This window comes from Malaclemys terrapin, chromosome 11 (assembly GCF_027887155.1).
Source record: "Malaclemys terrapin pileata isolate rMalTer1 chromosome 11, rMalTer1.hap1, whole genome shotgun sequence".
NCBI classification, from domain to species: Eukaryota; Metazoa; Chordata; order Testudines; family Emydidae; genus Malaclemys; species Malaclemys terrapin.
Window position 1 is genome coordinate 21,208,178 of NC_071515.1, and position 25,471 is coordinate 21,233,648.

Below are 25,471 nucleotides of genomic sequence, written 5' to 3' on the forward strand. Positions count from 1 at the left end.
GTATTACGGCTAGTCAAATGAGAGATTATTTAAATGAACGACTGAACTGTTAAATAAAAGTTCCAGGACCTTATTTTTCTTTTTGGTTATTTAAAAAAAAGAATAGTTAGTTAGCTGAGATTTTACATGCATGATGGTCAGAAAATTCAATGCAATGGCTCGGCTCCTGTAACAACTCTAATTTGAACACACTGCACAGTGATTTCAGGAACCATTCTATTCTACATCTCATTTTTCATTGTTTATAAAAGTATCTTTCAAAAAATGATGGGGCTGAAATTTAAATATAAAATCCCCCTTTTGTTGGAAATTTTGACCTACTATTTTTATTTGTAAGACCAAAAATTACTGTAACTGAAAAAGATCAAAGAAAAATAAAGAGTTTCTCGATTTTTTCAGGTTTTTTATTTTGTGTATTTGAGTACCCTACAGTCAGTTTGTGCATGTCTTTCACACACAGCTACAGGTGGAATACAAAAAATTGAAAAGCAAAATAAACACAACTGTTAAACCATAAAATTGGCTGACTCACTGGCAGTACAGTACCTGTAAGCATTAACAACTCACTTTTCTAAACTGACTAGCTTTTAAATTATTTATGTCTGTAATGTTTTCAGATTCTCTTAATAATCAACCTACTTTTCAAATTTATATTTGGTATTCCAGGAATTAGAGGCCACTTTTGAAAACTTGGATATATCATGCCCTTAATGACTACTTACATAGACACTTATTAATGCCCAACTCTTTTTTTAAATTGTGCATTAGAATATCATGAGTATGAAAAATGTCATATGAAACAAAGTTCTATTTGTGCATGCTCTGTTGTGCATGAAAGGAAAAGTTACAACAAAAGAATATCAATGGTTACCTCTCAATGCCCTGAACGGAATTTTATAAATGTATGTAAGACTCCAATCTCTCGAGAAAATTAAGCATGTTTTTGACTTCTATGGAACTATTTACATGGTTAAAGTTAAGTATAGTTTAAATGCTTTACTGGATCAGGGTGTAAGAAGAGCTAGTTGGAAATTTTTCAACTAAACATCCTTCCATCAGAAAATGCCAACTGTCTAAACTAAATCTGCTCATAAGAAAATTTCAGTTTTGGCAAATTTCTTGTTTTGAAACTTCTTTGGAAAAAAATTCGAAATTCTCAAAATGACCCTTTTCAAAACAAAAAATTCCTTTTCTATTTGGAAATGACTAATTTTAAAATGTAAGCTAATTATAGTAAAAAAATTTAAAAGATTGAAACAGAAATCTTTTGAAATTATCAAAACAAAATGTTTTCATTGATCAGAGCCACCTTTTTTTTTTTATTGTCTGGTCATGAAAATTTTTGACATGTTTGACTGTCTCCCCAAATTTGGGATGGGAAAACTTTTTGAAATTAAAAAAAAAAAATTCTCAAGTCAGGAAAATTGTTCCCCGTCCAGCTCTGGCATAAGTGAGTTATTGCCACAGAGATTGTCACAATTGTACCAGTTGCTAGAAATCAAATCACACTGATGTAGGGAGAAAAAAAAGAGCCATAAGAAAGAGAATGATTATATGTAGCAACTAAGTCTTGTATGAAGCCTTCATGCATCAGCTATTTTGAATGAAAACAGGTTGGTCTAAGAAAAAAAGACTTACTATCTTGCAGTGTGAGGTTTCCAAAATGAATCTCCATCTTTCACATTACTTAAACTTTGCAACCACATCTATTAAATGTTTACATTTTGTTGTGTTTTACATTAGAACTAAAAGAATTTGGATAAGGATTACTTTCAGGAGTGGATATTTTGAAATTTTGGCACTACTTTCTAAGCTATGCTCTCGTAAATAGTTATTTTTTTCACTTCTCAATACATAATAAATAGATTTCTGATTTTAGCAGAATCCAAGGAAAATGGGGTTGGATCACCTTACCTATATTACATAAATCAAACGCTGATGATTGCCTGTGTGTCTGATAAACATGTGAGAAAAACTGTAAATTTTCTCACGTTTATCAGACATACAGGCATTCTTCAGCATTTGAGTTATGTAATTTATAAATTTTCTCTTCGTAAAAGCTTAAATATTGCTACCTAATATGTCAAATCCATGTAGAATTCCTAACAGAATTTCAATGCCATACAGGGCGAGGTTCTAGGCTAAACCAAATATCAGATGTGAACAAAGAAAAGGTCTTATAAAAAAGTAGCCATTTTCCAGAGGTAGACCATTAATTTTACGTAGATATGAATAATCCAGAACTCCACATTCACAAAATGCCTTATTTACAAGGGCTTTCTATGGTCAGTGAAGAAGGCTGTACGGAAGTATAGATTAAGCCATTAAAACTGCAGGAATTTTCTACCTCTTTCTGTTGAGGAGTGATGCAACAAAATTAGCTCCAGATTTCCTGTCAGGTCAGGTTCCTGGGAATGACACTAGCCACCTCAAGGCTCTTCTATTTCAATTTGCCGACAGGACAAAAAGATCCTGGCATAGCAATCATGACAGGGATTAATACAAATTGCTCTCTTACAGCCCCCCCCTTTCTTTTCTGTTCTCTGACACTATTAAGTTGGGCGGTGTGAAACATGTATTGCAGGCAAGAGCTGCTGATAGTCACAAATTACACAATTACAAAACAGAACAGAGATTAGAATAGTTTGTGAAGATTCCAGTGAGGAAACTCATCTTGCACAGAAATCTCTTCTCTTATTTTAATTCTCACTCTTTTCTGTCAAAGTGAAAGCAATGAAAGTTCATCAGTTCAGATTTCTGGAGATTACTGGCAGTACTGTTATCTAAACCTTAATCAAAGCAGCATCTCTTTTGGTTTTAGCTGCATCTCCTTACTATCACTTATGCTATAAGATATGATCTCTTCACAGTATATAAAGTTACTATATTGGGCAGTCTGTTTACAACACTGTAGTACCCCAATATGCTTATCAAGGTGGTACAGTACTGCTATGTAGATTCTGAATGTGTTTTAATCACGTTCCTGAAGTTTACTACAGCCCTACAAAATCCAAGACTGTACTATGATCAAGGAACACATTTTGACCCCATATACTCTGACCAAACCATACTGTGCTTTAAGTGTTTGGGCACTACAGTGTACAACTTTACAATACACTGTATACAGAATCTAAAATGCTCTTTTCACAGTGGGATCAGAAGGGTGCTAGTTATAACCATATTTATATATAATTGTTGCTAATGGGATTCTACCATGGTTTCCCTGATTAGAATGGACAGTGTCTTTTTGACAAATAACCCCATGACAGACAACCCAAGGGGACAGTCTAAGGTACCATTTGGCTTGCATGCACCAGAAAATAACCCCTGACCACAAGAGGCAGAAAACCACGCTAGAATTCTTTAAGCAACAGCCATATTTGAACGTTCTTATAGAGATTGCATAGTTCCAATCCCAGCGTGTACAGGACCTAAATGATTTGAAAGTACAAAGCAAGATAATGTATGACCTCTGTGAAAGAATAAAAGCAGCAGTGAAGTGCCAATGTACTTTAATTTAACAACAACAACAAAAGCAGCACAGTATAGCTTTAGGTTTCTATCAATACTCTATAGTAGCATGAAAAATAAGTCTTTTCTCAAATTAATTATACTTAAAGCATGAAATCATGTAGGTCTAGGAGTTTTGACTTACTGAAAAGTGTTGTATCAGTTGGGTCAGGAGGAGGAAAGTTTTCAGTGAAGTTGACATTACACAAGTCAGTGCTGCAGCAGCAGAAGCGATACGTTCCATTCTGAATCAAGGAAGGGGTGGTTGTTACTATACACTCCTCATATTGACACTCCTGTTGGTCTCCTATGTGAGACCAGCATCCTGCAAAAGGAAGGAAGTGAAATGGTACCAAATGGTACCAAAATTGATTTTGCACCAGTGTTTACATTTTTATATACTAAATATAATTAATAAATATAATTAATTAACTATTTTTTCCTCCTCAACCTCTCACTCTCATCAGGCTTCTCTTGTTCCAGTATAAGCCTACTTTAGTTTCCCCCATCTTAAAACAAACAACCTTGGGCTCCCCACACTCTTAAAACTAATCACCTAGCCTCTCTTCCTCCCTTCATCTCCAAATACGTCCTATGTGCCATCTACAACTGTAATCTGGAGTTCCTCTTCTGCAGTTCCATCCTAGACACTCCCCAAATCTAGCATCCACCCTCTATGCTTCATTGAAACTGCTCTACCCAAAATCTCCAGTGATCTCTTTCTGGCCAGATTTCAGGGCCAGTACTCCATCTTCCTCTCTTAGATCTATGCCTTTGACACCTTCGAACATGCACTTCTCCTTGAAATCTTGTCCTCACTCAACTTTTGTAATTCCATCCTCCCTCTTCTAGCTCTTCTCCTACCCTCTCTAATCATATTTTCACTGTTTCATTTGGTGGATCCTTCTTATCCCCCAGACTAACTTTCAGTGGGGTTCCTACATGGCTCCATCCTTGGACCTCTTCTTTCTTTCCTTCCACAGATGAGTAGGTTAATCTTATATGCTTGCAAGACTTCAGCTACCACGGGGGTTCTCAAACTTGGGGTCGGGACCCCACAGGGGGTCGCAGGGTTATTATATGGGGGGTCAAGAGCTGTCAGCTTCCACCCCAAACCCTGCTTGCCTCCAGCATTTAAAATAGTGTTAAATATATAAAAAAGTGTTTAAAATTTATAAGGAGGGGGTCACACTCAGAGGCCTGCTATGTGAAAGGGTTCACCAGTACAAAAGTTTTAGAACCACTGAGCTACCACCTTCAGACTAATGACTCACAAATTCACCTGTTCTCCCATTCATCAAAACCCACATCTTTACCTATCTTTCTGACATCTCCTCACAGGTATCCAGCTGTCACCCTAAACTCAACATGGCCAAAACAGAGCACTTGATCTTTCCCCCACAGATCCTCCCTTTTTCCTACATTTCTGACACCACAGGCAACAGTACCATCCTCTTAGTCACTTGGACCCACAATCTGGATGTCATCTTTGTCTTGACCTTCTCTCTAAAGTCATAAAGTCAGGCCATGTCTAAATCCTGCAGATTATTCTTATGTAATATCTATAAAATTCTGTCTATTCTGATCTTGTGTCTTGACAAATGCAAGTTCTTCCTCTCTGGTATTCATTAAAGCAAACTTGTCTCATCGAATCCATTCAAAATGCTGCTGCTAAGATTATCCTTCTGGCTTGCTGCTCTGACCACATTACCTCACTCTGAGTTCCACCAGCACTACAAGAAAAAGTTTCTTGTCTTTAATTTGAAAGCCCTTCCAAATGTAGCTTTGTCTTCTTTAACAGCTCTAATAATTTACTGCAATATTCCCCATCACTTTCCCTTCACCACTGTTCCCAACCTTCTTCCCCTTAATTCCTTTTCCTATGCTCTTATTTTTAGGTTTACTAACTCCCCCATTCCTGCCATTATCCCTTATCCAACCTCTACCCCTAATTAAACCCGCCCCCCAAATATATTTAAAAAAAACATGATTAAAATAATAAGAGTAACTGACTGGGACACTGCACACTGTGTCTTTAAATATGAAGTGTTCAAATCATCCCTCTGTTATGCTACCTTCGACTGGATTAATCCAGTGCATATAGCCCCCTTGCAATGGAAAGTCTCCCTGGAGAAGGCCATTCAATAGTATGAGTCACCCACAATCATCACACGTTCCAGGAGATCTACAGTAACCCAGTGTTGCCCAGGAGGTACGCTGGCCACAATTTAAAACTGTTCTCCCTTGTAGAAACTCTAGAGGACAAAAGAGCAAATATCCTTGAGGTGCAGACCCCAAAGCATAGTTGCCCTATCATGCAAATGATTGTAATCTGCAGCGATGTTGCCAGCAGAAGTGGATCAAGCCCCAATCATTTCCTCTAAATATATTAAAAATTTTGTGGAAAAGAACATTTTCTACATCCAGAATGGATTAAAGTACCATTCAGATACCTCTAACTACTGATTAAAGAGAATCAGAGATAGACTTAGTGAAAGATTAAATTAATGTTCTAGCCTTTCAGCTCTGGAGATTGGGAACACAGTTTGAGTTAGGTTACAAGAAAAATATATGTGGTGTTTTTACCTGGTTCCCAGTGATATTTACACACTTCCCTAAACTACTACAGTGTGGTTATCAGATGTGATTATCAGTCTCTGCTGAAAAATGACTTAGAAATGGCCTAAAAGTTCTACACCTGGATTAAATGGCATTTGCTCAGAGTAAATATGACTTTTACTGTAGCTATAACTCTCTTAACATCCTTGATCACTAAATACCAATTCTCTAGTGAGCAAGATTGGTTGATTAGTGGAAGTATTTTTGAGAAAATTATAATTTTGTGACATATTTATTATATTCATGTATAGAGTCCTTCATAATCAAACACATACAGTTAATGTAAAATGAACATCTCTGATTAAAGAGAAGTTTACTCTCTATCAGACATATTGCCAACTTAGGAAATGTACTACAATTCACCCAGGAAAGCAGCTTTAATCTTGACTTGCAGGGTAAAAAGGTGTTTTATGCCTAATTTGCCTTGAACTATGCACTGAAAATGTACCTATTAGTCTTTCAAAGCACTTTTCTTTTTTCAAAAGGAACTTTCTGTTCACACCTAATAAACTGCCATACAGTAAGTTTCAGAAGAAGAAGAACAAGATTTATCTAATTGTTTAGCAAAAAAAGCCTTGCAAATTAAAGCCTTCATACCAACAGGTTACTTCTACACAAAAGGATTAGCAAAGCTTAACTGTTACTTACCTTGTTTTACAAGATGTATGTCTCCTTCTCGTGTTTTTTCCCAAAGTCCATAGCAGCTGGTGCCTTTCACACATAAAATTGTGCCATTCTCCTGAGAGATTTGATTCTCATTGGTTCCATGGTCCTGTTGATATGCGTCCTTAAATGCACACAGCCGCTCCTCACTCTGGGTAGCTTGGGAAGAAAAGAAAACAGGAAAATCAATTTCTAGATTTTAACCAATTTTTCATAAAAATGTCTGCATATATGCATACATCATAATCAGCCCACTAGGTCTAGCATAGAAAGGGTGATTTAGGTCTTTCAAAAGCCAACATTCAAGAGTATTTTGTTCTCGGCATATGAACATCTATCCTTTAACCTGTAATCCCGCAGTCACAAACAAAGCTAAGGTCTACTCCAAGGTTAATATGAGGACAACAACAAAAAAACATGACTAAGTGCATTAAAAAAATGTAGATTTCTGAAACTTTACAGATACGGAATACAAATTATTCCAATGCACAGTGTGCATCAGTTGGGAGGCTTCTCCAGCCTACCTATTATGATTGCTCGGTAGCGACATGGTACACATCCTTTTGCCAGTGCTAAGTGTATTATCATTTAATTACTTCCAGATCCTTTTGGCATCAGGAGCTAAATCAAGCTGAACGCTGATAGGCTCCCACTGGACTACCAGTCCAGTCCAATATTGTGTATGCATCACCGACGGGTGGCGGGCATAGGAGGCTAAGCCTCCCCAAATGGTCAAGAAATGCCGGATGCAGCGTGCCTCCCTTTGGAGGCGTGCTGGCCTGCCACCTTTGGAGCACTGCTGCTGGAAGCTCGTGAGAAGTGGGGGACCACTGGTGCCCAGACCGTTGACCTGCCCTCACTCCGCCCGTGCTTCGCCATTTCCCCCAGAGGCTCCCTGCCACCCGCCGCTCACTCCTCTCCGCCTTGGGGGAGTAGGGCCAGGAAGAGGTAGAGTGAGGGTAGGGCCTCAGGGCAAGAGGCCAAGCAGGAGCAGGGCCTTGAGGCAGAGCACGGGAGGGGCTTTGGGGGGGAGGAGGCTGAGCAAGGGTGGAGCAGGAGCTGGGGTCATGGTCCAGGCACCAGTGTCCCCCCCCCCACACACACACACTTTTAGGGAGCTTCCTGGGCTCATGCCCAGCCATCCCAAATGAAAGAATCACGTGCCGCCTATGGAATCGCCCATTCCATTTTCTTTTTGTCTCTGCTCTTCCACAAATCTATTCCATTGGGACCACTTTCTTCTCCCCAGCATCACACCTATTGCTGCCTCTGCATACCACATTTAGCAAAGAGTGCCAAGAAAGAGCATTTCAGCAGAGTGAAAATGATATGATCCTGTCCAATGCTTCTGGGTAGACAAACGCTGACAGGCGCAGCAGCACATGCACAATCCTCCGCTGTGGGATTCACAGTAGGATATTTTAAAAATCCAGTAAAAGAGGATGAAAATGAATACCTTGATCCTATGCCAAATTATCTCTTAATCTTAGATAATTATCATTAGCCTTCTCTGAGTATATATATTCCTTTTAGCGTTAATACTAAAAGATCAACAAACTTCAAAATATTTGAATATCTAGGAATTCAAAGGTTTTATTCACAGGATTTTTGTCCTTTTTTCTATTTATATCATCATCACTTTCATAAAGACATAGTTCATGATACTAAGCCTATATCATACTTTCATTAGTAACAGAACAACAAATATCTTTAAGGAGGACCTCAGTTGAAAGTCAACAAATGCAAAGTATCTAAATTAGTTCCAATTTTCACAATGAACATACTTTTTACACCACCAACATACTTTTCTTTGAAAGTAATTTTGTGAAAAGGACACACTAAAGTTGATGCATGGGAACGTGGACACATGAATTCAAGCACACTACCATGATACTGGTCTACACTATGCTCCGTAGCAAAGATAATTTCCTGTGAAGAATTTGCAGTACACATCTACATGTAAGCAGCTGTAATCTTGGCTCCTTCAATTCCAGGAAGTGATTACTACTAACTGGATGCATTGTTTAATAGACAAGTGACCTTTTGGGATAATTAACTCTGAACTTTAAAAAAAAAAAATCATTAAATTCTAGAACATAAAACTGTAAATTATTAAATGCATTTATTTTGCTGTCCCACAAAGATGTATGTCTTTATGAAAATTTGATTAATACTGCAATAACATTCCCATATTATAACCAACCCAAAAGTGTTTATAACTGTTTGGTAGCAATAAGATTAAATAAAATTTCCAGAACTGGAAGTAAACTACTCTTAATTATAAAACCATAAATAGGCACTAAGGGGTCAAAAACTCAAGATATTCCTTATCCTGAGAACCTCATATAAAGGTAGACTGCTAAGCAAACTTGCCTATAAATAATAATCCCAGAAACACTCTGTGGTATCTATGAATATTACATTACACACAAAAACAACATTAAAGTTGCAATATCAATAATAAGGTTGCAAAATCAAGCACTCAAAGGTTCGGAAATTCCGTTTTAAGGTTATCTGTGCAACATTAAATTGACCCCCTTCTGCATATGTATTATTATACCGATCTTTAATTACAAAACAACATACTATTTAAACAGAACCTCTGCCCTCATTCTGTGCTCCTGATGGATGATGCTCTCTTAATGAGCAGCTACTCAATGTTTGTTTTCTGCTCATTGTTCACTGTGCGACCCCAGATCTTATTTACTGCACCTTATTCAAACCCTACTATGAAGAATTATTTTCCTCACTGGCTTTCTTATGGTGCTCATCACTATAGTAACCGAGTGCTTCACAAACATTAATTTATTTATTGTCACAGCACCCTGTGAGGTGAGCTAAGTTCCATCTAAGCTGCGCAGCTATCAAGGGCCACACAAGCGAGGAGAGGTGCCTCTCCCCCGGCCCTGGGCTGCTGCTGCGAGAGGGCTCGAGGGAGTCCTCTCTCCCCGCTGCAGCCCTGGGGCAGCCTGCACCCCAAATTTCTCATCCCCAGCCTCACCCCAGAGCCCGCACCCCCAGCCAAAGCCCTCACCCCTTCACACCCCAATCCCCTACCCTAGCCCTAAGCCCCCTCCCGCACCCCAAATCCCTCATCTCCGGCCCCAACCAAGAGCCCTCATCCCCCCACATCTCAACCCTCTTCCCTAGCCCTGAGCCTCCTCCTGGCACCCCAAACCCCTCATCCCCAGCCCCACCCAAGAGCCTGCACCCCCAACCCAAGCCCTCACCCCACCCCCACACACCCCAACCCTCTGCCCCAGCCCTGAGCCCCCTTCCACACTCCAAACCTCTCGGCCCCAACCTCGCCACTCATCATCTCCATAATTGTGCACATAACAAAATTAATTCCACATATGGATGTAAAAAATTAGAGGGAACATTGGAGGTGAGATATTATCCCCATTTTACAGATGGGGAACTGAAGCACGGAGACATTAGGGTCAGAGTACACACTAATTTTAGGTGTTCAATATGAGACGCCTTGGACTACATTTTCAGAGGATTTAGTGTTATATAGCACTTTATGTTCAAAGCACAGTTCCCACTGATGGCAGCTGCATCTGGGACTGCTCCGCACTTCTGCAAGTAAGACCCCTGTGTCTCAAGTCAAGTGTGATGCTATATATATATATATATGAAAGATGACCATTTGTATCATTCTTGATACCACTGTTATACAATTGCAACAAATCCTGTACAAAGTATATCATGTAAAGTGTCAATGGAAAAGTTATGAGTTGCTAAATATGATTATTTTGTTTATATGCATGTATCATCTTTGTACCTGAAGTTATGAATATTGGCTATGTACTTGCATCTTAAACCTGTGTTGTGTTCCTGGGTGACACCCCTCAGAAAGCTATCTAGCCCTAATGTAAATTCTATGTGTTGATGGCCTACCAAGGACACTCCTCTTACAATGGGCCATTGAAGAAACTCATCCCATCCAGATAGCTCTTCCTGAGGATGCCTCAGACACCAAGGAGCCAATGTCCACCTCCTGTGATTCAGCAGAATATGTAGGAGCATGTGATATGCTGATGTGACTCTGGACTCCATCTTGGGTCAGTAAATTTCCATGCATATGGCAAAAGGATATAACCTTGAGGCATCTCCATGTTGCCTCTTCCCTGCTCTAATTCTCTGGACTGTGGATTTACAACTTAAAGGAGAATCTTGAACTATGGACTGAGAACCTTCCAATCGTTTGGAAGTTACCAGAGAGACTTTACAAGCCAGCAGTTTATTCCGTCACTGCTACAAAACTGATAAGGACTTCGCAATCATATTTATGTATATGATCTATTAATCATTTATCACACATCTTGAATACTGTGTGCAGATGTGGTCGCCCCATCTCAAAAAAAAAAAATTATTTGGAAAAGGTTCAGAAAAGGGTAACAAAAATGATTAGGGGTATAGAATGGCTTCCGTATGAGGAGAGATTAAGATTCAGGACCGCCCAGAGGATCAGGGAGCCTGGGGCAAATTGCCCCCCCTCCCCTCCCCGGCAGCCCTGATAAGATTGGGACTTTTCAGTTTGGAAAAGAGACAACTAAGGGGAGATATGATTGAGGTCTATAAAATCATGACTGGTATAGAGAAAGTAGATAAGGAAGTGTTGTTTACTATTTCTCATAACACAAGAACTAGGGGGTCACCAAATGAAATTAATAGGCAGCAGGTTTAAAACAAATAAAAGGAAGTATTTCTTCACACAACACACAGTCAACCTGTGGAACTCTTTGCCAGAGGATGTTGTGAAGGCCAAGACCATAACAGGGTTCAAAAAAGAACTAGATAAATTCATGGAGAATAGCCCCATCAATAGTTATTAGCCAGGATTGGCAGAGATGGTGTCCCTAGCCTCCGTTTGCCATAAGCTGGGAATGAGCAACAGGGGATGGATTACTTAATGATTACCTGTTCTGTTCATTCCCTCTGGGACACCTGGCACTGACCACTGTCGGAAGACAGGATACTGGGCTAGATGGACACCTAGATGGACATGTTCTTATAACTCTTTTCTTTTCTTAATAAATCTTTAGTTAGTTTACTAAGGATTGACTGGCAGCATGATATTTGGGTAAGATCTGAGATTCATACTGACCCAAGGACGCGTGTCTGATCTTTTACGATTAGAAAGAACCTCACATATGGTAAAATGGGTTTTCAATAATCTCTCACTATATTAGATTGTGTTGCCTGGATGAGAGCCAAGGGCTGGAATATCTAAAGGGGTCTGTTTTCACTTCTGATTAACCAGTGTGGTACTGCAGACGCTGTTTCATTATGGGTTTGGTGAATCTAATTATAGAGCAACCCACCAGATTTGGGGATTGTCTGTCCTATTTCTTACAATCTACCCTGAGGATGGCACTCCCAGTGTGACCCTCCCCAGGCACCCTGTCACATCAAGCACCAGAAAATGAGGAACACACAACTAGTGACCACCTACAAGAGCCTAAGTCACCCCAAGATCAGGTCAATCCTGTGCACTGAATCGGAAAGGGGTCCTGTGGGAAAAAGTAGGATATGAAAATATAACAAAAGATTGTATCATAATGCATACACACAAGGGAGCCAAATTAATGTTGCACAGGCAGCCTTAAATTTTAGCATTTCTTAACTTAAGGGCTTGACTTGGGAACCTTAATAATGTTCTTTTTAGCATTAGGTTATTTTTGTATATAATGTTATAGGTTTAAAAAAAAATTGAAAATACAGAAAATCCATCGTGTTATATTGTACTGACTACCACATGGATCATCAGCAGGGTGAGAACCTTTAGATACACCACGCAGACTTAAGCTGAGTAACTGATAGTAGTAGGAGGCTGTTGTCCTCTATGTAGACCAGCAGTAGAGGGGGATAGGATACTTTGCCAGGAGGCTTCACAGATCTCTGCTGACAACAGCAGAATAGGGAGACTCAGGAATTTTTCTTGGGCCCATTCTAGGCTCTGTAAGGACGTGTGTCTAGTGGGCACAGTGTCTTCTGCCCATTTCCCCCCAAGCTTGATCCCTTTCTACCTCATCTTCCAAACTGTTCCTGTCCCAGTTCTCTCTCTTCCCTAACCTAGCTTCTCATCCCAGTCCCATTCTCCACACCCAGCCAGTCCTGATCTCCACTTCTCAAGCTTCTCATTCCAGTTCCAGTCTCCTTGCCCAGCAAGTCGTAGTCTCACTCCTCTAAACTCCCCATCCCAATCTTAATCTCACTCCTTCAGACTCTCCATTTCAGTCTCCTTGCCCAGCCAGTCCCAGTTCCTCTCCTCCTGGCTCCTGACTCTCCCCATCATCCTAACCTCCACCTGCTCCACCCTCACACAGGTTCACCATCCCCGTTCCCTCTCCAGGCTCACCAGCCAACCTCCCTCTATGGCTCCTTGTCCCAAACCTTCCCCATGCTCCAGCTCCTTGTCAGATCTGTCTCCCCCTTCTCCACCTCATCTCTTTCCCTCTACCCCACTGGTACTCAGTCTGTCTGTCTCTTTAGCCACTCAGTCCTAGTCTCCCCCCAGCTTCTCATCCAATCTCAATCCCTCACGCCCCACCCAACATCTTCCAGTTCCAGTCTCTTTTCCCAGCCAATCCCAGTCTCCTCCCTCCAGCTGCTAATCTCCTGGCTCATCTAGTCCCAGTCTCTTCCTCTGTCTTCCAATTTCCATGCCCAACCAGTCCCAGTCTCTGTCCCTAGCTCCCAGTCCCAGAAGTCTTGCTCAACCAGCCCTTGGCTCCTCATCCAACCTCAGTCTCCCTCTCACATACTGGCTCCTAGTCTCCATTTCCTACTTTGAGCTCCCAAGTTCATCCCCTTTCCCAGCCAGTTCCAGTCTTGCCTGTCCAGCTCCTTGTCTCAATCTACTCTCCCTCCTCTTGCAGGTCTGGCTCTTGTCCCATGTGAATTTGAATTAGACAGCTTCCTCCTTCATGCAGCTTTGGCAAGTGTGTGCCCCCCTTTAAGAGCACAGGAAACACAGGCTCTTTGCCCTCAATACCGGGGCCTGGTCTGCTTACAGCAACCCAGAGTTACAACTATAGGGGAAGTCCTGCTTGGGCCTGGGCTGGAGTGTACACAGTGTGGACAGAATCTTCAGAGAATTTAGCTGATAATGTTTTATTAGTCTTTACTGAATGTGTGAACTGCAATTTTTCCACAAGTTTAGAAGTTAGACAAATTAGAGCAGATTTTCATGGGGAAAGCAAATGTTACATCCCTTACACAAAAGCTAACGCCCCTTGCCAAATCCGAAGTCTCTTCTCTGATGAATGGGGATCTTAGAACTTCTCAAATATTTTTTTTAATATGGGGGAAACAACATTTTCACTAGCCTTGTCTTGGAAACAGCTGAACTGATATGTTTGTTTTTTAAAAAATCCAGCCCAAGGCAGACAACCATCATGGAAAATTTCAGCTCAAAAAGTTAAAGTTTGGCAAAGTTATAAGCAACTGAAAATAGGGTCTTAAAATGGGAAATGGACAACCTGAAAAACTGGCAGGCCTACCAGCCTCACCTATAATACAGTGTTCAGCTACACTACAAGTCCCTAATTAGAGTTCTACAAGGGACATATCACACTTAAACTAAGTGGAGTTTACTATAATGTGAATATGCCAAACAGTAGTATGAGCCTGAAAATACAGTTGGCTATCTAGTATTTCATATATATCCCTTTCTTTTCAAATGAGGATAGTCAGTCACAATGCTGAAGACAAAAAGGTCTTATACTATCGACTAGCATATGCTGCCCTAAGAAGTACTTGCCAGTCACATGCAGTAGTTTTATTCACAGGAACAAATGCTTCACGCCTGGAATACTCAGCTGTCCTGCATTCTCTGCTCCGTGACATGGGACTGGCCAAGGAAACAAATGTATGAAAAGATGGTACAATACTATCATTCCCAAACTGAAGCTAATTTCCTTGTTGAAAAGTAAAATCTGAGAATTATCACAGAAACACTGAAATGTATGACTTTCAAGAGGGAAGGGGAAGAAATCATGCATCCTTGAGAAATTTTATCATCTTCTCCTAGGGAAACCCTGCAGACTTTAAAATTAGTTGCATGTGGTAGCTGAATACAGCTAGGATCACATGTGAAAAAAATTTTTTTCTACCTTCCCAAGTTGCTGCTACATGGGACCTTTAATAATTAGCCTTTACTGACAATGAAGCCACCCAGACTTTGTTTCCTTATAAAAGAATTCATTCATTGTGGCTAGTTTAAGGAAGAGGCTAATTTACATGAAATAAATCCAGAAAAACTGCTAGAGTGGTTTAAATGATTGAAAGGCTATTATGTTTGCTTTCTACTCAGAAGTTTAAATAATATTTTTATTTGTGTTGTGGTAGTACTTAGTCTCAGCTAGGTGAGGCCTTCATTGTGCTTGGCACTGTACAAACATAGTAAATGACAGTCCCTGCACTAAAGAGCTTTCTGTCTAAAAAGGAAATATATTCTCCTCTACAAATAGCATTCTGGGGAATAAAAAGCAACTACAAGCACTGGCAATACCAATAAATAGTGGTAGAGGAATGAGTGCCTGTTTTGACTAGGTGTGACGAACTGGGAGGTATCAGTACTAGTCTTATTAATATTATGTGTGACTTGGTTTCCCTGTTCAATTTTGTATTGCTGCCTCCTTTAATTCAAAGGATTAAGTCAGACAGGGCTGGCCTAGGCAGGAAACTGAAGTTAGGACTGAGATAAGACTGTCATGGGTACACCTTCAAAGCAACTAAGAGACCCCTGGGGAACAATTAGTGGGAGATGCTAAAGACCAAAAGATCCTGAACAACTAAAAGGTCCCCCCTTTCCCTTCCTACCAGGAACAATTGTTCAGCATATAGGAAGGCTAACACAGAAACTGGTAGAAAAAAAGGAGCTGTACGCAGGCAGTCTGTCTCTAAAATGGGCCTAGGCATCTAAGCCTGGAGCTGCTGAAAGGCCAGGTAAGATCCAGGCCTCTTTTTGTGTAATTTTTAATGCATGTCTCTGAATGCTGTAATCCTGGTGTTAATACGAAATAATACGGTTTGAAGAAGCTGTGTGGTCACTGTGTATTAACTACTATCATAGCTCCTGAACAGAAGTCAACAGCAGGATCCAAACGCTAGTTGGACCTGCTGAAGTAGTCATGGTTGGTACCCAGGGGGCTGTAACTCACGTCCTGATCTAAGAATAGGAGAATTGCAGAATCCACCCCAAGAGAGGTGAAGAACTGAGGGCTGACATCTGTGGGGTGCATTTGAGGAGACCCAAGGAAGGGTTGACAAGATGGCAGCAGCCCACCCCCTCCCAGGCCCAGCTGCCCGGGACAGGGGCCAAGCCAGCCAGAGCCCCCACTACTCTCTGGCACATTTCCGGCTCGCTTGACCCCTGTGGGGCGCAAAGGGAGTGGGCCACTGCCACCTCCCTAGTGGGGCTCTCGCAAGCAGCCGCCACACTGTACTGACAGAGATCCAGAGCAGGCACCTTCAGCCGTGTGAGAAGCAGCTCCGTTCTGCTCTTCACTTGGCCCGACTGCCAGGGAGAGGGACCAAACGTGCTTGGGGGAGAGGGGAGCATAGTGGGAGAAGAACAGAGTACAGTAACTCTGGTGGGGTGGGAAGAGCGTGATGGTCCCCGGGCCGGGCATGGCGGGAGGGTGTCATTGGGGAAGGTGCTGGGGGTTCCCTGGCCTATGCTCAGGAGGGAGCAGGTCAGGCCCCGAGGCATGTGTTCCCCATTCCTGTGGCCCCAGTCCCTCAGGAGCCAGCAGGATTGGCTGCCCTGGCCTAGGGAGGTGAGGCTGGAAGTTCTTCCCAGAGGAGACACATGGGGTGGTCACACGTCCACCCCCTTTATATTGTGCCCCACACATACACTAGCAGGAGGCAGAAGTCGTCTTCACCTGTAAGGAATTCTCCATCATAAACCCTGTGTGAGAGAAGGTAATCTTGCCATCAGAAAGGTTGGAATGAAGTCTCAAATGCTTCCAGGGTTCCCTGATCTGTCGTAGCCTGTTGTGTCGGTCGTGGCCTGATTCCAAATCCAGAGCACGTATCTGAGGCCTGACCCAATGAGGTTTCCAAGGACAACAATGGCTTGGTGAAGCAGAAATCCAAAAGAGTTGAGACATTTCCCTGAGAAACCAATAGGAGTTCTAGGGGGAGATTCATGCATTGCCAGGAAGTTTGTGTAGACAAGGAAAGTGATTTAGCCTTTTTTTTTTTTTCCTTTTCTTTCCCAGAGAAGAAGGAACTGAGCCCATTGCCTTCCATTTCTTTTCTCTATCTTTAAGCACTGAGGATAAAACATATCCAGGGCTGCTTGAGAGGCTCCCAGATCCAACAACTGATTCAAATGAGTGTGTTCCAGGAGCTCGACATGCTGAATCTGGCCACCATCTTAACCATGGATCCAGCAGCAACCACTGGCTCCAAGGAAGTATCAAGACCCTTATCAGACTTGTGAAGAGGTTTCAAGCACGGAAACAGCAGCTTTGGATGTCAGGGAGGGTGAAGATCGGTACTATTGCCTCAGTCTTCAATGTCACTCTTTGCTGTGACAGTGACTTCCAAAACCAGAGCCTTATGGATATGCTTTTGCATTTCTTTAAGAGGAACCAGAAGTACCAGATATCTAGAACTATGCTGTCAAGGACTGACTCTTTCAACAGAGACAGACACCTGTGAGGCCAAGTATTCATGCTTGGTTATAAATTATTGATGTGGATTCATTGTGACTGGTACCTTAGGTTTGGATCCAATCAAGGAAGCCAAAAACCTACACTGGGGATTTTCTAAACTTTTTAACCCCTTTGGTGGACAAAGCTGAGGATGGTCTCCCACAACTTAGGGATTCCTGCACTTTGGAACCAGAAAGTTTAGACACTTAACACTTTCTGAAATAAATTTTAATTTACTGGCATTTTCAAACGTTCACCAACAGACACCTGAACATTTCATGACTATGCTGGATGTTTGTGTCAGACCAGGATGCAGGAACATCTGGTCATATTTTGCTATTTGAATATTTATCATTATTCCAGTTTCAATGTTTCTGGATGGAGAAGACAAACATTTAAATTGTGTCTGTTGTCTGCTTACTAAAGCTAATTTGATAGGGATTTCAGACTCATCCGTGATAGGGATTTCAGACTCATCCGTGTCAGGACATGCTCTGACACATTAACGTTCTCTGCAATTATTTTGTACTATACCAATCATATGTATGTGACTTTTTTTAAAAAAAGTTAAAATAGCAATATCGGAAGTTATTTTACAAGAATCCAACTTAAAATACTTAAAACATGAGTCATGTTTTCATTAATACCACAGGAAGTCAATTGCATTAGTATTTGATCAACATGTCCTCTCTTCCTGTCTATTCAATACTGTGTGCTGCATTCACTCCTAAGGGAGGGGAAAAGGAAGACGAAGGATTCCAGTGTTGACACTGCTACACTTCAAATATTCTATTCTTATTTCAGTTAGTCAGGCTGAGATTCTATTCTTATTTCTGTTAGTCAGGCTGCAATCAACATTTGTGGTTGCAAGAGAGTAATCTCAGGGGAAAGGATTTTTGATATTGCAACCACGTGTGAAAGTCAGAAATGAAAATTAAAAGAAAACAAAAACTTGCAAACAACATTATAGGGCAGAATTGCTACATGTTGATAGTTGACAATAACACAGATGATCAAAACGTTATACCTATTTACTGATACAACTAGTTATATTTATAATGGGACAAGTAGAAGGAGGTGGGGAAAGAGCATGCAGAATAGCAAAGGAAGAAGATATGGTTGTTTGTGATAGGAGCTCTCCAAAAATAGTCTCTCTGCCTCTATATAACTCCCACTATCTATCTCTCTTGGAATCCCCACTAGATTGCAACAATTTGAAAGCAGATTACATTTTTGGTCCAAAATGACTTGCCTCTTTAATTAATAAGATTTTAAATTTAGAAAGCCCAGAATGGTAAAAGTTGTCCCCCTTTGCAGTGCATATGCTATTTTGGGGTGCTTTTGTGCCATTAAGGCATGAATCTGTTTTGGGAACATTATGAAGACACTTTCACCTCATTGGAAGCACCAAGTAGCAGTATGCATCTTTATACCACTAGTCGTTAAAGGGGCACATGTGACTAAAGTAACACATACTAGTACACAACTAAGTTTACTCATTAAACTGTTGATATTATTTTGACATTTAATGTACGAAACAAATTATTTCAAGAATCATCACTTAGAATCCTGTGTCATATTTTATTTTGTACATAGTATTTTATTGCTCAACAGAAAAGAATGCATTTTAGTAACCACTTGTTTCCTCTCACGCATGCTTGTAGGTTTCACTGTATTAGCACCAAATGTAAATTCATCAGGATTCTTATTACAGGCTAATCCTCTCTGAAAATGTATTGTCTCCAGCAAAGAAATAATATTTTAGACAAAGACTATCTGAAATATTGATTTATGGTGAAAAACCTTAAATTACTAGTGATCTTAAATGTTGTTGCACTTTAAATTGACGCAAAACCTTGCCTAACAGGATGCCATTAATAGCACAATGTGATATGAAGCATGGGAAAGAGTCCAAAAATTAGAAATTTTTCATTCCTCACCTCTAGCCCAGCTTCCAGGAGGATAAACCTTGGCAGTTTTAGGAGCACTGCAGAAAGATTCCAAAGGAAGCTAACCCTGTTTTACCAGAAAAACAATCAACTGTATAAGGTCTGGTCTACACTAACAAGGTAAGTCGATCTAAGTTACACTAGTTAAGTTACATAAGTTATGTAACTTAAGTTGAAGTAGCTTAGGATGGAGTAGACACCACTAAGTCGAACTATGTCAATGGGAGATGCTCTCCCGTCGATATAGCTTGTGGCTCTCGGGAGGGAGGAGTACTGAAGTTGAAGGGAGAGCGTTCTGCCATCGACTTATGTCTTCTCTAGACCTGCTAAATTGATACCCGCTGCATCAATCGCAACAGCGCCAATTTAGCTAGTAGTGATGACAAGCCCCAAGAATCCTACTGTGGAAGAAAATTGGACTTAAAAAGATTAAATAAACAGGAAACTCCAAAGGGTCAGAGTAGTGGAGAAGAAAGTGTTTAGAAAATTATAAACCTTTCCTGCCCTTTAACACAAGGGGAGAAACAAATGTGAAAGTTGTTTGAGTTCTGATTTATATTTTAATATGGCTTGCATATTGCAGTATACCAAAAATGTGAGAGTTCATATTTAATATGAAGGTCATTGGGAATATTTCATTCACATTAGTTCATGCCCCAAATACTACAAATTTATATTAATGAAAGTTATTTGGATTTATTCTGCTTTCACTTTGCAAAGTAGCAGCTTCAAATACTTGGCAATTACACAAAGCTATCCTGTGAATCCAAACCAGTGCCAAAACTGCAATGATTGGCAGTACCAATCTCGATTTCAAAATGATGAAGCGACTGAGAATGCAGACAGCTTTAAATCATTTAACTTCATTACAAGATACTGCTGAACTAAAATAGCATCGAACCCTAGAAGATACATGCCTCTGTTGTTTTCTGAACCTGGATATGTTTTAGTCCTTCACATTCTCATACCCATCTTTAAGAAAGTGATTAGTTAGAAGTCTGTGTTCTACCCCTCTCTAAGGCAGCGCAGTGTGCAGACTGCATTATCAGCACTGATAGAAATGCTAGCCTTTTTGGAAAACAAGATTTCTGTGCACTGATATCTCAGTTGCTTTTTGAAATATCAATGGGCAACTACTTTCAGGTGAAAAGCAACAGAGGGTCTGAAGAAGTGAGGTTCTTACCCACAAAAGCTTATGCTCCTAATACTTCTGTTAGTCTTAAAGGTGCCACAGGACCCTCTGTTGCTTTTTCAGATTCAGACTAACACGGCTACCCCTCTGATACTTTCAGGTGAAGAACAGCTAAATGGTGCAATATGGATTTGTCAAGAAGTAAAAAGTTATTATATCTTTGGCTATGTCTTCACTGTAGAATTAACTAAAGTTATCTATATACACTTGAGTTAACGTCTCTCAAAAGTTAGCCTAGCTCAAGTAAGAGTGGTCACACTGTGAAACAACACTCGAGGCACACAGAGTGACTGGATTTCTACACAAAATTACTGTGTTAGCAGCTGACAAACTGTACTAACAAACTGTAGTCCACATCTCCTGATGAGCCAGCCAACCCAAATTTTCCTACAGAACAAAATGTGTATTGGTTATCAAATTTAAAAAATTACTTTTGTCTGTACTTTCTGTGAATCCCATTCAAATTGCTAACTTTGCATCATCTTACTACCCCAATTTTTTAGTATCATATTTTTTTTCCTTAACACTACCTGCTTCCATTTTACTTTCTTTTCCTACACAACTTAAATGTTTGTTGTTGATTTGACACAGAAGTCTGTTTACTTCCTTTTTCAAACTTCCTGTGTTCTATTTCAGTGTTCATCTTATGAACACATTTGTGTGTGGTCTGTTCAGTCCACTGTAAATCCATAGTATTCGAATATCGTTGTTGACAATTGTTTTAAAATTTGTAACACTAAATACTCCAATAATACTTAATTTACCAGATTTTAAAAGAGGTAATTAATAATTTAAGACTCTGTATTACAAATTTAAGGCAAATGTAGGTCTGAATTAAATAAATAATACATGTGGCTTCCAAAGCTGTAGAAGCCTTGAATATTTCATTTTCCTAGCTATCTGTGGCCTTATTCACCACTTCTGAACCTACAGTAACCTATTTATATAATTTAGCTTGCTATAATTTAACTTGTCCTATTATTTTCAATTTAACTTACCTTTCATCAGCTGGTTTATAGGGATTGTTTGTTTGGCTGGCTTTTGCTATCCTTTTTGTATGTTAACTCTAGGTACAGAATGTCCTTGGACTGTTGTGTTCAGGATCTCTTCTTTTTCCTAATCCCAGGGCTGATAGATGATCAAGCCCCTTTGCACGATGCTCCTGCATTGCACAATCAATGAACAGCAGCAGGAGCTATGTCAGGGATGTTTTTAGGGGCAGATGAGAAGGGTGGTTACTGTCCACTTCCAGAGGGGCATCTCACTTCTTTTCCATGCGGCTGTTTTATAATTTTGTTTCTCAGCTGCTGGGTGAAGGAGAGATTCTGGCAGGGGCCTGAAAACCTTTTCTGCCTCAACAGGCAGAACACCAGGGCCAGCCCTGAGTTATGAGCACACAGCATAAGAACAGACTCAGATATGCACTTAAACTAAGTAAAATAAAATGCTCTTTTTCCTTTATTCTATAGCCAATATTTTTGCAGTTGTTTTATACTACATTGAATCTAGCCTTGGTATCTTTGTTGGACTGGGAGGGAGGGGTGAGAGAGTCTACCATCACCTAGGGCTTATCTATATGACTAGTTAGTGCACAGCTAGCTGGGGTATAAATCCACAGCACACTAGTGTGCCACATACAAACTGTCCCTATGGACCCTGCTACTGCACATTAAAAGTTCCCTAGTGCACTTTAATCTACTCTGCTTTGAAACAGGACTAGTTAAAGTGCACCAGAGAACTTCTAGTGAGAGGCAGCAGGGTCCATATGGACAGCTAGTGTGTGGCACGCTAGTGTGCTGTAGATTTACACCACAAATTGTCACACACTTTGTCTAGACAAGGCCTTACTTTCTCCCTCAAATTCAATCAGTTCCTGTCCTCTGTGTGCATATTGCTAAAGGCCAGCATAAGGATTTGATGTGGGGGATATCAAGTGTTTTGAAATTCTTTTTGCCCATCTCCCTCCCAAACTTAACTGATCATTTTTATATTAAAAAAACAGAGTGGAAGAAGAAAAGTTCTTGGGTCCTAATGTAGAAATGGAAGTCAGCTACTTGCACTAGGGTCCATGCATAGTTATCAACATTTAAACAAGTTTTTCAACAATTCTGCCAATAAGCAACTAGACAGAGCTTAAAACCATAGCTACAGGAGAGATGTGTGTCCAGTCTGGTGAATGTTAGCATCTACAGAATCTGATTCTCCTCTCACATTGGTGAGAATCAGAAGTAACTTCATAGAAGTGTTAGAGGGGAATTAAGTACACATGGAACTTTACACATTTTAATCACTACATTAACCCTGTGAGATAGGGGTTATTTCTTTTTTTTCTAGACAGAGAAACAAAGGTTAAATGACTTCCCTCAGGCTACAGAGTATGTCAGCATTCATGCAATGATCAGAATCCATGTGTCTCCCTTGACCTCAATCCTGTGGCTAATCTGGTACACCAGGTTGCCTCTCACTCCTCTGCACTTTCCACCACTCCAAGGCCAGAGGCTTTTTCAGGTATTGAAATGCAGGAGCTGACTGGAAGAGAACTTGAAGCAACCATGGTGCCACCAGTGACAACTCACGTGGCACCAACCACAGCTGTGAACTGGTTTGGGGTGACCTCTTAAAAATCAAGGGAACTGTGTATGGGTTTTACAGAAGGCCGGCCCTGAGTAGCTGTAACAACACAGGTGCCAACTTTCCCACTCCATCCCTTCCCCCAAGGCTCCACACCCCCGCCTGCCACCACTCCACCCCTCCCTTGAGCATACTGCATTCTCGCTCCTTCCCCCGCTCCCTCAGGGCCTCCTGCACGACGCAAAACAGCTGATTGCGGTGGATGGGAGGCGCTGGGAGGGAGTGGGAGGTTTTAATAGGGGAGATGCTCAGCACCCATCATTTTTTCCCTGTAGGGTGCTCCAGCCCTGGAGCACCCACAGAGTCGGCGCCTATGCCACAGGATCTTTAAGAAAGATAACCATGAGAATATAACACCAATTAACAGTTTACATTTTCAAAAATATATTCACAGCAAAAAGGGTTATAGCAATTTTTTTTTAAATAGAAGTTCAGATTAGTCTTGATATTCAAAAGGGGGTTGGGAAGAAATCACACTAACACCTGATTTTTCATGCTCCAAATTGCACATATTTTAGTATAGTGTTGCATTCATATAGCACTGATAGCAAGGATAACATTTTCATAAGTGCCTAAGTGACTTAGAAGCCTAGGTCCCATTTTTTCAAAAATGACATATGCACTTAGAAGCCTAAGTCTCATTATAAGTCAACAAGATATCGGCTAAGTGCCTAAATCACCTTTGAAATTGGGTCTTAAAATTTTTACCCCTAATCCCATTTTCTTATAAGAAAGCTAAATAAACAAGTCAAGAAATTGTAACTTGCATTTTATTAACAGAGATAAATCGGAAAAAGGTATTTCTGGTACATAATTCTTCTCAAGTCATTTTAAATAAACTTGAGCCAGAGGGCCATTTCAGGGCACCCCCTTCGGGCATAATGCAGCCCTGCAGATGTACTGCCCTTAGCTCCCTCATCTGGCTCTTGTAAAATCTCACTCCCAGACCAGAATACTTAAAGTAAGATACCCCTAGATGGGGTCTCATTTATTGAGTTTCTTACAACATAGCACACTGTTTCTTCATCCCTCAAGTCCAACCGTTCTTCCCTTTGATTCAGAGATCCCATAGTTTTCTTTCTGGGGTCTGTTTGTAATACTTCAGGTATATTTCTGCTCCTTGAGTCAGGAGTCCCACAACCCTTCTTCTAGAGGGTCTGGGCTGCTAACTTACCTAGGTTTCCCTCTTTAGGTAAGGAGTTCCTCCTTCTGGGATCTGTGTGGGGTAACTCCAACCAGCTCTGACCTTCACTCAGCTTCTCCAAGCTGTCCCTTCTCAACTCTGTCCCTTCTCCCTAAACAGGCAAAGTAGGCTGGCCTCCTCTCCTCCACTTTACCTCTCTGTAGTGTTCTCTTTTATCTCCAGGCATGAGCTGATTTAATCACATAACTTTCCTGTTATGTGGCTACATTAATTTTCCCCACCTCAGGAGGAAGGCTGACTGTGTCACAGGTGGGGTGGGACCCATTACCTCTTAAAGGGTCAGTCACCCTCTGCCAAAGCCATTGCCGGGACTTCAGAAAGTAGCATACCGTAAAAAACAAACCTTCACTGGCAGAGGACCAGACCAGCTGACCTAATGTTTTTTTCCCATATCTGATTTCTACCATTTTACGCAATAAGAAAGATGATGGAAATTTTCACAGGAATTATTTCTAAAGAGTCTGTATTGTGAGACTGTAACAAAAGTTCTCCAAATATGGTCTAATGATTCAGTATTTACAAGAAGATTTGACTTTTATTTAAAAACATTCAGCTGTGACTGAACTAAGGCACTGGTATAGAAAGTAAAAACTAATCTACTTCTGTGGATTTCCTTCTTCCTCCTTTGTTTCTTTTATAATACACATCTACTGATTTTAACAATATATTATCACAGTGCAAAATAAAAGGACAAGTGTGTAACAAACAGATACTGAGGGTAAGTTAGAAATTCTATATTGGATAGATTGGTAACGGATCAGGTTTACCAGGAGTGAAAAACCTCTTCTCACACATTAAACATACGATTATCTCACCGTAACTGTGCATGACTGACGTTCCCTCACACAAACATTCACTGACAAAGAAAAATAGCTAAATGGTTTGCAATAGCAGATTAAAGCACCAGGGAAGGGAGAGTGTTAACAATCCAAAATGGATTTTCACTTTTTTTATAATCCTATTTTAGCAGTTATTTGCTTAATCTTATAACACAGTATCTTTAGCTTTCCCCAAATTATAATCAAGT

General features: G+C 40.6%; 1 protein-coding gene across 2 annotated transcripts in view; it reads right to left on the reverse strand.

Annotated features, from left to right (window-relative positions):
• The window catches only part of BMPR2 (bone morphogenetic protein receptor type 2), a 194,603-nt gene that overhangs the window by 74,982 nt on the left and 94,150 nt on the right, over nt 1–25,471 (reverse strand). For both annotated transcript variants that reach the window (XM_054044743.1, XM_054044744.1), the window contains exons 2-3: nt 6,778–6,951; nt 3,656–3,835 (exon numbers count right to left, since the gene is read on the reverse strand). In XM_054044743.1, coding sequence (XP_053900718.1) covers nt 3,656–3,835; nt 6,778–6,951 — 354 coding nt within the window. The remainder of the gene's footprint in view (nt 1–3,655; nt 3,836–6,777; nt 6,952–25,471) is intronic.